At 31.4% G+C, this 12862-nt stretch overlaps 1 protein-coding gene across 1 annotated transcript; it reads left to right on the top strand.

Moving 5' to 3' along the window:
• The first annotated feature begins 512 nt into the window (after positions 1-512).
• On the top strand, positions 513-2185 carry LOC109792471 (MLP-like protein 43). The gene is made up of 2 exons (XM_020351886.3): positions 513-754; positions 1625-2185. Exons 1-2 carry the CDS (start codon positions 571-573, stop codon positions 1894-1896), a joined length of 456 nt encoding a protein of 151 aa, XP_020207475.1. The 5' UTR covers positions 513-570; the 3' UTR covers positions 1897-2185.
• The last annotated feature ends 10677 nt before the right edge of the window (positions 2186-12862 follow it).

Below are 12862 nucleotides of genomic sequence, written 5' to 3'. Positions count from 1 at the left end.
ATTTACAAATTTAATATATTCATTAAGAATTTTAAATTCAATAGTTAGATTCTTAAAATTTGATATATAACATAAATTATTAGATGAAATAAGTAAATTTACTCTTAAAATAAACGGATTCTTACATATCTCTATATATAAGAGTGATCAACTTACTCAAAAAATAAGTTTACTTATGCTTACTTCACTCAATAAGATATATATTATATTAAATTTCAACAATTTAACCGTTAACTTATAAGTTCTTAATATATAAATCTTTTACATATTTTAAAAAATTAAAAATTATTTAATATATTTTATTTTATTAATTTAAATAGATAAATAATTATAAAAATATTTATACGTTGATTTAAATTATTGAAAATTGTTCCGACCCTGAGCTCTTAACCCACAAATTATATAGAAAAATTAGGAAAATTATGTGTCGGACTCATTTGCATGTGATGAAACAATAATTTAGTTTGTCGTATGCATACGCTGATGTCTATTTAAAGGATCCATCATGAATAAGGATGTAATTGAATAACCACACATCTACATTTTCTTTGTATAGTTATTAACTACGAGATGGTTCTAAAGGGTAAAGTGGTTACAGAACTTGAGATCCGATCACCTGCTGTCAAGTTCTTCAATGGTTATGCAAAGCAACTTCACAATTTATCAAACATCGTTGACAATATTCATGATGGCCAGTTGCATGAAGGTGATTGGCATGACATTGGTGCTGTTAAGAGCTGGACTTTTACCACAGGTAATTACACTTTTCTATATATGCTAATCAAAACGTTTGGGACCCACTCTTTCCTTATAATTAATTAATCCTCAAATACAGATTCTGATGATATACAGTTATGCAAAACTGATGTGTTTTGAGTCCTTGTATTTTGTCCATCACCCTACTCCTAAGTTCCGCAAAGAGATACAAAATTCACCAATTTAAAAAATAAAAAAAAAAGATAAAAATTATTACTTTTAAAAAATATATGACTTGCTTATCCCATATCAATTAGTGGTGTGATCAAATTAGAGTATGTAAATGAAGAGAAATCTTCATTTTACAAGTTAATTTTGTAAGTTTTTATTTTCTATCTTAAGATAGTATCAAAATATATCTTAGTTAATGTTATTTATTTTATCAAATCACTCACTATTGGATCATTATCGGACCATCACATATGTTTAATTCACCAAACTTCATGTTTGAATTATCCAATTCTCCATATTATATGAGTATTAGAAATCTTACATTGATTAGATGAAAGACAAAATTATAATATATAAGTTAAGAACAATAATTACTTTACAAGTTAATTTTATAAAATTGAGCTAATTTTTATTACACTTTCTTAAGAAGGCAAAAGCTAATTTTCATAAAGTAATTTTTATAAAAAAAAAATATGAAAGTGTTAGAAATCTTAAATTAACCGGTGAAATGACAAAATTATAATACATAAGTTAGGAACAATTATTATTTTACAAGTGAATTTTATAATATTGAATTAATTTTGATTACACTTTCTTAAGAAGAAGGCTAAAGCTAATTTTGATTTTAAAAAAAATTGTGCAAGTGGAAGTGGGTCTATTACTATTCTCACTTTTTAATTCTTGTGAACTACTACAGAAGGGAAAGTGGTAACATTTAAGGAGAGCATTGAAGCTATTGATGATGAGAAGAAGACAATATCATTCAGTATCTCCGGTGAAGAAATTACTAAGGATTACAAGATGTTTAAGCTCCACTTGCAAGTGATTGATAAGGAGGAAGGTGGTGCTGTTACTGTATGGACTATTGAATATGAAAAGCTGCATGAAGATATTACACCTCCATATCGCTTCTTGGACATCATAACTGTTACTACTAAAGATATCGATGCTCATGTTCTGAAGGAGTAACAATAATAATGCAATATGTAGAGAGAATAAGCTAAACAACGAAAAAGAATGAGTTTAGCATGAGAATATAAATGCTTAGTTATTAAAGTGTCAGTGTTAAATATAATTTCTAAAGAATAAGGAGGTGATGGCTCCCAAGTATGGTGTGAACAAGGACAAGCCAATTTTATTTTACTTTATATATATATATATATATATATATATATATAAGAAAATATTACTCCTTTCAATATTATTGGTGTTAAATTGAGTGAAATAAATATAATTATATTTTTGCTTCTTTTGCTTATATATCGATCTCATGTACCTAGTAGAGTAGCCAGTTAAAATCTTTTCATGTCTTTTTCTTCTTCTAATTTTAAGTGACCATCTAAGAATCAAAGCAACAAAAAAAAAAATGTTAATGATCGTAACTTTTAACAGAAAATAATAATTAATCGATTATTTATTATCTACTGTATGCGTAAGGAGTTGGGACTTATATCCTTAATCTTAATACTGCAATCAATTCGTCCAAAACTTCAGTTTATTTAACTTTTTTTATCCTTTTTTTTTATCGATAGTTTATTTTACTTAAAATATGTTACAAGTAAATAAACGTGCTTTGTCATGTCAGCTTTAAGGCTAACCTTACATGATTTTGGAATCCCCAAATTTGTTTGCAATCTTCAATAAACGTAGTAGGTGTTTAAAGAAAGTGACGGAAATAATTTAAAAAATAGCAATAACTATCAATTAAAATAAAAAATTGAAAATAGTTAATACATAGTCAACCAATTTAAGTAAGTCATCCTATCAAAACACAGTTTATCAAGCATGCTATATATTCGCAAATAATCATTTAATAAAGAATTGATTATTATATTTTTAAATATTTAAAATAATAATTGGTGTGTGAGGCTAACCTTCCATGATTTTGGAATCCCCAAATTTGTTTGCAATCTTCAATAAACGTTCTACACTATTTTCAAATAATTCAAAGTAGTTGTTTAAAGAAAGTGACGGAAATGATTTAAAAAATAGCAATGATTATCAATTAAAATAAAATAAAAAATTGAAAATAGTTAATACTTAGTCGACCAATTTAACTAAGTCATCCAATCAAAACACATTTAATCAAGTCATGCTATATATTCGCAACTAATCATTTAATAAAAAATTGATTGTTATATTAAATTGATTATTATATTTTTGATTGGGGTATTTAAAATAATATTTGGTGTGTGTGGATTCCACTTTTGGAATTGATGTATGTGTCTGTGCGTGTGGATTCCACTTTCGAATTTGCAAAGGAGAATATTTAAAATATATACAAATTATATATATATATATATATATATATATATATATATAAATATATATATATATAAACTAATGAACTCATACATGTATATACGTGTGTGTGTGAATTCCACTTTCAGATTTGCAAAGGAGATTTGTCTATATGGATAAATGGCTTGATGATGAATTTTTATGCCATTTAGTCCCATATGTCAAATTATATAAATAAAAAACTAATCAACTCATACATGTATATATGTGTGTATGTGTGGATTCCACTTTCAAATTTGCAAAGCAGATCTGTCTATATGGATAAATGGCTTGATGATGACTTTTTATGCCATTTAGTCCCATATGTCAATATCCAAGTCAGGGATTTGCGAATAAAGGATATTTATCGTGATTCCTAGCATTTCGAAATGCATGCTACTGTCATTTCTTTGGAGATAAAAAATCACCTTCAAAGTGTTATTATCCATGAACATAATGATGATCTTATCATATGAACAAAGTCTCCTAATGGGGTTTATTCTTCCAATTCAGCTTTGAAATGGCTCATTGTCGAGAAATTATTGTCTATTATCTCAATTCAACAAATGGTCCTCAGTATCTAGAAATTAAAATTACTTGAGAATATTAAACACTTATCATGATCACTTACCTTCCATGTAGCCAGCCAACTAATAATTTTCGTGTCTATAGGCACCTTTCTTTGGATTCTTCTTGTCATAGGTGTGGCTATGGAAATAAAGATATGCTACACTTGTTTTGTGACTACCCCCTATCTAGACAAGTATGTGAGCAACTGAAGATGAATTGGGTGCAACAATTTTAAGGTGTTGATCAAATGGATTGGTTGGTGACCAACGACGAAAACTCAAAGGACAATTTATTTGTAATAGCTTGTTATTGGTTTCTATGGAAAGCAAAGAATGATGCAACTTTCAATGAGAGAGCTTGGGACTCATGGAATGTTGTTAACCAAATCCATACCCTTCACTCAAACATTCAGGTGGCTCTCTAATATACATCTCAACAAAAAGCTAACAAGCACATTGGTTAGGATTCTTCATATGAACATTTTATCAAGATTAATACCGATGGAAGCTCTCTTGGAAATCCTGGAGTAGCGAGCTTTGGAGGTATTTATAGAGATCATTTTGGTAATTGGTTATTGGAGTTTGCTGGTATATGTCATTTTGCTACAAGTCTTAAAATGGAGCTACTAGTCATTTAGCATGGTTTATCAAAGGTTTGGCAAGAAGGTTTCATATTTGTCATTTTTGAATTTGACTCACAATGTGCCTTAGATTTGATTCAAAAAGATTGTAGTTCTTTTCACCCATATTATTCACTAATTGCTCAGGTAAGAGGTGTCAACTTTAGAGATTGGTCTCTTACTTTACACTATACCTTGCGGGAAGCAAATGTGTGTGTTGTTTCATTTTCTAAAGGAGCCTCATATGATGACCCTTCACAAAATGCAATGAGTATCCTTTTTAGTTAGATATATTTATTTTTTTACCAGATAGAATATATGTCCATATTAAATTTTAATTTGGTTATTTAATCTTTTCGATGTAAAAAAAATGTATTTATTTATGTGCATAATTTACTTTAAATTTTAATAATATATAATGAATATTTAACGTGCATTACACAAGTTAAAACACTAGTTTATTTAATAAAATTAAATAATTTAATATTAAAACTTTATAGGTCTATTTGGTGGTCAAAATATGATATATTAAATATGATATGATATGATAATTTTCTTATCCTTCTATAATTCATTGTTTGTTAATTGTGCTAATATGATATAACGATTTTATCCTATCTTGTTGGTATAGTCTACTTTCTATCCTAAGAAGGATGCTAGGTTAACAAGTAAGATAGGATAAAGTCCACTTTCTTCTCTTTATATACACTAAGGAAAAAAAAGGCACTTTGTGCCTCCTTATTTTTTTAGATAAATTCAAATAAATAAATAAACAAATCATGTAGTGGATAATTGTATGAACAATTATTTAAAGATGCTAAAAAATTGAGAAAAAGACATTGAAAGATAAAAAGTGATTTAAATTTATGAGTAAAACAAAAAAGGTTAAAATGGTTCATAATAAAATTGAGACCAAAATAGTTATTGAAAGAAGTATCCCTTTTATATAATAATATAAATTATGTCATATTAGGGGAAAGATCTTGTAAATATTTAAAAAAAAAAATCATGAATTAGGTGGTTATTTAAATGTTGATCTATGGTGGTTACTAAAGAACTTATTTCTTTTTTTTATTTATACCTATATATAAAAAAGTGATTTTCTATTTTCGTGTACAAGTTTTGGACTATTTTATGTTGGTATAAAGTTTTTAAGCCAAATAGAAATTTTCCATTAATAAATATTAAGAAACGTTGTCTCAGATTACAGAGTTAAGGTTAGTAACACATACATGTAGCCATTGACATTGACCAAAAGGTTGCAGCGGAATAGTCTTTTGGTGCAATGATCTTCCTCAGCCAAATCACTAGATTCCAACGAGACTTGATGTTTCTCTTATGATGGGGAGACAGAGAGACGTGTATTTATGATTTGGAATATTGGAGACCATGAACTTCTTTACGATTTTAAACCTATTAGGGTTCCCATTAACCCCTAACGGGCCAAATCTGGTTTCCACTTATTTGGACCCATATCAGTTTTTCCTATTGGTAATCTAAAGGCTCACTAAAATTAGATCACTTTTATTGAGTCCAACTAAATGTAAATAGCTAATATAACTGCTACAAACAATATATGCAGCCCACATTAATTATTAGAAATAAAATTTCTAACAATCTCCCACTTGGGTTTCATATTCATTTAAGTATTTATATCACAAAATTATTTAGGCACACAACCATATGATATTTACTTTTAGACTCCCCTTAAACAATATGGTCCATCTCATACAACAACAGGAAACCACTATAGCTTTCATCATTATCTAATGTGACTAAACCACAATGAGCACCACAATTGTATGCACTCAATGACATAGATCAAATATGGATAAGTGACATGGAAATTACATGCAATGTGATCGCAGTCATGTCTATTTCCAACTGGTCCAAACTTTATTCTTTATAGAGATTCATTCAAAATGCAACATATATATATTGCACAAAAAACAAGCTTAGAATAGAATTATGAATATCAACTTTATTTCTGTAGAAAATCTAAATAATACAAATATCTAGAAAAATTAAAAATAAAGAAGACATAAAACATAAATGAGATTCCCACTAAACTAGGGTACTATAAGGAATTACACCCATATGAGTAGTGTGCTCATGAAAGACTTTAGGCACCAAACCCTTAGTAAGTGGATCAGTTAGCATAAAATTAGTCCCTATATGTTCTTTAGAAATTTGCTTATTTTGAACTCTTTCCTTAACAACCAGAAACTTTATATCAATGAATTTTGACTTGGTTGTACTCCTATTGTTATTGGAATAAAGAACTGCAGAGTTATTATCACAATATATTTTCAATGGCCTTTCAATTCCATCAACCACACGTAAATTAGTGATAAAATTTTGAAGCCATATCCCATGGTTGGACGTCTCAAAACAAGCAATGAACTCCGCAGCCATGGCTGAAGAAGCTATAATAGTTTGTTTAATAGACTTCAAAGAGATAGCTCCTCCAGCCAACATAAAGATGTATCTAGATGTGGAGCGTTTGTTGTCTTGACATCCAGCAAAATCAGAGTTTGAGTACCCAATGATCTATAAACTGTCAGACTTATAATAAGTGAGCATATATCCCTTTGTTCTCTTCAAATAATGCATGACACGTTTTACTGTCTTCTAATGCTGCATCCCAGGATTACTTAAGTATCTGCCCAAAAATCCCACTACAAATACAATATCGGGACGAGTACAAACTTGAGCATACATTAGACTTCCCATAGCTGAAGCATAGGAAATTTTTTGCATCTCATTTCTTTCACGGTCATTTATTTAGGCACTGTTTGAGGCTACATTTGAAGTTAGATGAAAAAAACACATAGAAAGGGAGGTTGAATAAGTGTGTGTATGTGAACAAAGGAGTTTTAAAATCTTTTCGCAATAGGACTCTCTTTCTTCTAGTAAAAATATTGTTAGTGAATGCTTGAACAAAAACAACCTAAGATTGGTTTACCAAAATCATTTTACATCTAGGAGTTTCATCGTCTGCTAAGAGAAAAATACTTCATAAATGATAACTATTCTTTAGTATGGTTTTCATCTGAAGATGTTTTTAATAGACGATTATCAATGGATGAAGTTTTCAATATTTAAGATCAATCAAATAAAGTGCGTCTAAAACATTTAAAACGTAGAGAAAATTTTTATACTGGTTCACTCAAACTGAATTCTTTAAGTGTTGGCATGGCAGTCTTCGTCTGCGTCTATTGATCTCATGTGTCTCACGTCTTGTTCTTCATCTGAGTATTTGACGTTGATGTTTTGACTTCTTCTATGGTCTGGTCAACATTGTAGATAGAAAGATTTTTCTTTCGTCTAGAATGTCTTTCAGTCTATGATGTCCTTAGTCTGATGCATGATTGACTTTCCTCTAACTTTTGACACATGCTTTGTCTGATTTGTGCCTTCGAGCAGTTGCACTTGACATTTTGTGTTTGCACTGTAGGTTGTCCTTGACACACCTTCATCTTGATATTAGACTTTATAATCGTTTGGTGCATATTCGTATTCCATCTATTCATCTGTTAACGTTCAGTTTCCTCCATCATTTACTTCATCTGCTATCTGTCTTAACTTGTCTGATCCTTATGACGTGCCTTGCCTCGACTACTCTTCATCTAAGTTGATCGCTGGACTTTATCTGAAGGTTACATGAATTTTGTCTGATGTTCAACCTTCTTTTGTCTTGTTCTTGATTTAGTCTTATTTTGGTGCTTGTTCTGGCTTTTGATCAGATTTAGCCTTGTTGCTTGATCAATCATTATCTAATGTTCTAGTTTTGATTCGTTCCGTGCTTTGTAAATCTTGTATTTAATGCATTTGATCTAGCATTAATTGTTTGCTTTCCAGGTTTGTGCCATGAGAATTCTTTTGTACAATTTTTTTACTTCCATGTTTAACTTTGATCATGACTTAGATATGTATGTACCTTTTCTGGCATTTTAGCTGCGAGAGTGTTGTCTTTCTTTGAAGAGTTGTTGTACTTGCTCTGACACATGCAACTTTGACTTGTGGACTCATGGTTTTCTATTTGTCTTCTTTTTCTTCACACACTCTGATGTCTTCGTATCTTCTTCTTATGCGTGTAGATGATATGCACCATTTCTTATTTTTACTTAGCTTAATTTAGACGTTTTTCCATGCTCTCCATCTGCATCTGAAACTTGAGTCTCCGTCTCTGAACCATTTCTTTGTCTCCTCCTTATCCAACGTCTGATATTTGATCTTTGACCTTTGAGCTTCATTTTGATGTTTGTTCAGTACTTGATCATTCTTTTTGGTCTTGATTTAGCCTTTCGTCTAATGTAGTCTAGTATAGTTTGAGCGTTCATTTTGCTCTTGATCATACTTGGTCTTGTATCGTCTAAGGCTTGATCATTTTCCCCCTTGTGTTGGGCTTGGCTTTATTTAATCTCTTCAAATAATGTCCTATAGCTTTTATCCTTTCTCTTGGTTCTGGTGTGGGAGGTTGCACATGCTTCATTTTACCTATTCTTATGCTTATTTGTGTTTTACTGAAACACTAACACACTTGTTAGAAATAACAATATGTATTATATTTGTCTCATTCAAAACCTTATTGGGATTGCTTCGTCTGACTCAACATTTACTCCCACTAAACTTATGATAAACACAATCATCAACTATATTTGCCTTAAAACCATATGAGGTAATAACTTGATGGAACTTGTGCTACCATTGACGAAAAGTTTGTTTGAGACCATGGATGAATTTCTTTAGTTTGCATATCATAGAGTTTGAGTCACCAGACAGAAAATTTTCTGGTTGCATCATATAAATTGTTTCTTCAATGTTACCATAGAAACACAATTTTAACATCTATCTGATGGAGCTCTAAATCATAATGAGCTACGAGTTCCATTATTATTCTAAAAGAATCCTTTGAAGAAATTGGAGAAACGATTTATTTGTAATCAATGTCGTCCTTTTGAGTGAAACCTCTAGCAACTAAATGAGCCTTATATCTCTTGATATTACCTTTTGAATCCCTCTTGGTTTTAAATATCCATTTACAACCAATAGGTTTCACACCTTCAGGTAATTCAACGAGATCCCAAACATCATTATCTTGCATAGATTTCATCTCATCCGTCATGGCATCAATCACTTTTGAGAGTTAGAACTACGTATAGCTTGATAGAATTTAATTGGATCATCGTATGTTAAACCAATGTCATCCTCATGTTCTTGGAGAAACACAATGTAATCATCTAGAATTGCACTTCTCCTTTCTCTAGTGGATCTCTTTAATGACACTTCTTGAGGTTGTTGAGTTTGCTCTGTGGATATTTGAGGGAGAACCTCAATATTGTCTTGTGATGGGACAATGTCAATAATAACTCCATGATTGTCACCTATTACTAGGGTAGGTACTAGAATAGTAATAGACACGAGGACTTGATCACTGTCAATGACAAGTTTTTCCTCAAAGACAACATTAATTCTTATGTTCTCTTCCTTCCCAAACTCAACATCCTCAAGGAATCTCGCATTCCCCATCTCAAAGAATGATTTAGTAGTGGGATTGTAAAATTTATAGCCCCAAGAGCATTTAGGATATCAAACAAAATAACAGTTAATAATCCTTGATTTCAGCTTACTTTCATGTAGCATATAAGGATGCGCTTCAACTGGACAACCCCAAATGTGTGAATGCTTTAGACTTGGCCTTTTACCAATCCATAGCTCATAAGGAGTTTTGTTAACTGCTTTACATGGTACCCCATTTAAGATATAAAATGCAGTCTTAAGCGCTTCTCCCCATAATGACTAGTAAGGAAGAATGACTAATCACACTTCTCTCCATATCCTTAAGAGTCTTGTTTCTGTTAGAAAAGAATGGCACAATCCAAGAGGGGGGTGAATTGGATTCTATGATACTTAAAAAATTTCAGAGTATTTAGGATCTTTATTTCACTTAAACTTTTCTAAGACTGAATTTTCAAATGAAGCTTCTTTAAAGACTTGTTATAGAAGAATGAATTCTATATGCTTTCTTGATCACAAAAATAATGAGGTTCAAATGTAATGCTTTAATTCAGTTTAAACCACCAATATTCACACACACATGCTAATCAAGAATCATATTCTTTAATGTACAATCAAGATATTACTCAAAGTAAAAGATAAAGGTAGAAGAAGATTGCACAAGTCTTTTATCCTGGTTTAGCCACTCTACATGTGACCTACATCTAGTCCTCAATCAGAACCTGATCAAGATTTGTTCCACTATCTTAATGAAGAAGGTTTACAAGCATACCACACATGCATATACTTCAACACTCAAGATAACCACTTTCTTGACCCCAAGAAAGCACCCCTTGTAGAAACCCACTACAAGAATCCTTACCACTTGAGAAACCCTTCTCAAGATTTTAGAAGTATTCACAAAGAATTAAGGAACGAATTCACCTGGAATTCAGAAGCAAATCTTAATCTTCCCCTTTCAAGAATGTGATGATGATGATGATCCTTTCTCAAAGTTTTTCACAAACGTTTTTATTCTTGGATTCACAAAGAAAACTCTCCAAGATTGTCACAAAGACTCCACAAAAACGCTTTTCTAAATTTGATTCTTTGTTCTAACTCTGTTCTGAAGTTTCAAAAGGTTCAAACTATTTATAAAAGTTTCAGACCAGATAATCGATTATTTTAAAGAATAATCGATTATTTTGTTCGTCAGGTTTTCTGGAAACCAACCAAGAACAATATAATCGATTATTTTGCTGGATAATTGATTATTCCAGAGAGTTATTTCTAGGATAATCGATTATTTTGCAAATAATCGATTATTGCAGCAAGGCATCCCATTTTTCTTGTTGCTGGAATAATCGATTATATATAATGATAATCGATTATTTTGAGTTAGTTTTCAAAACTTCGTTTTAAGTCTCAAAATAACTTTTTAGTCCCTTTCACTCATCATTATACACTCTCTAATCAGTTTAGATATAGATTTAGCTTATGCACACAGCACACACAACAAATAAACTCATTCAAAACAATTTATATACTAATCCTTATTACATAACACTTTCTTTGACTTTGTTTTTGTCTTCTAAGTTGTTGTTGTTTTTTGTTGTCCTTGACACACATTTTGTGATCATCAAAACTCTTTTAAGCTTCAGAGATAATCTTGATCTCATCAAGTTCAGGCTCCCCTAAGCTCAACAATCTCCCCCTTTTTGATGATGACAAACCATGACTCAAAACATGACAAACCAAGCTAGGCTTCAACCATTGTGCTTTCACTTTCAACATACAAAACCTGCAAAATCATACACACACAAGCACAATACCTGCAAAACAACAACCATATACACACAACAACCTTTCTCCCCCTTTGACATTATCAAAAACAAATCAAGCCATAACTGGTCACACCAGCCATATGCATAGTCCTTATGATGGAATCATGCCTAGGAAGGCAAGGGGTGACACATTGAAGGAGCCAAGAGGAGTTGGCTAGACATGAAGGATTGGGCCAGTCAAGTCCCAATGGGCCCGATGGGCTCAGAAGGCCCAAGTTGAGCTTTACATGGGCCTATCTTGTTATAGCCATTTTGTTCTTATGTTTTATTAGTATAGGTTCCATATATTTTGGTCTTGTGTTTTGGACCACATAGAGTAGCATTTTTGGTCCATAGGCTTATTGGGCCTAGTTTTGGGCTTCATGGGCCTTTGGGCTTTTGGTACCCAATATTGGCTCATTTTAATCCTTGTAATTTTTCCTTTATATTATATTTGATTGGCCATTGTATTTAGGCCATTAGATTAGGAATTTAGAAGGTTTTCAATATTAAGTCATTTAGGCTAAATCTAAGTTTCATTAAGGTGTCATTTGACATGAATTTAGGTCACATGTTTTAAGCTTGTATGAGCTGAACATGTGCACCCTAAATGCACATCAAATGAGTCTTAAATGCAACTTAGATGATGCTAGTTGCCATAAATTTCGGATGAGCACATGGTATACCAAAATTTGAATTTCAAATTCCATTTGAAATTCAAATATTGGCTCCAAAGTTGGTCATTTGAATTTAGGCGCCACTAGCTTGCTTACTTGTCCTATATATTGACATCTTCACCCTTATGTAATCACTTTGATTATTAATGAGAATTTTCTGAAATATCTTCAGCCAAGTTCTCTCTCAAAGTCACCAAGAAAGCCTAGTCTTAGCCTTAGGAAAATCACCTCTCCTAAGCTTAGTCCGTGAGCTTTCTCTTTGATTCTCTAGCTAGGATACTTCCTTCTTAGCTTAGGGAAACCATGTCATTCTCTTCTTAGTTCCACCTTCAATCCGTGATCATCAATCAAGGAAGCAAGATCCGTGAGCTTGGAGGAGGCAAGGGAAGAACAAGCTTCACTTCACCTACCTACTTCCATCACCTTAAGTGCTTAGAATCATACCAAAGCAAATTTAACACATTATA

This window comes from Cajanus cajan, chromosome 3, assembly GCF_000230855.2.
Source record: "Cajanus cajan strain Asha chromosome 3, NIPB_CcT2T_4, whole genome shotgun sequence".
Lineage (NCBI taxonomy): Eukaryota > Viridiplantae > Streptophyta > Magnoliopsida > Fabales > Fabaceae > Cajanus > Cajanus cajan.
Note: the sequence above shows the minus strand (reverse complement) of the source record. Positions and strands in the feature narration are given on the sequence as shown.

Coding starts and splice junctions, on each gene's coding strand:
- LOC109792471 (XM_020351886.3), top strand. CDS start 571: ATGGTTCTAAAGGGTAAAGTGGTTACAGAACTTGAGATCCGATCACCT. Junction 755..1,624: donor GAGCTGGACTTTTACCACAG/GTAATTACACTT, acceptor GAACTACTACAG/AAGGGAAAGTGGTAACATTT.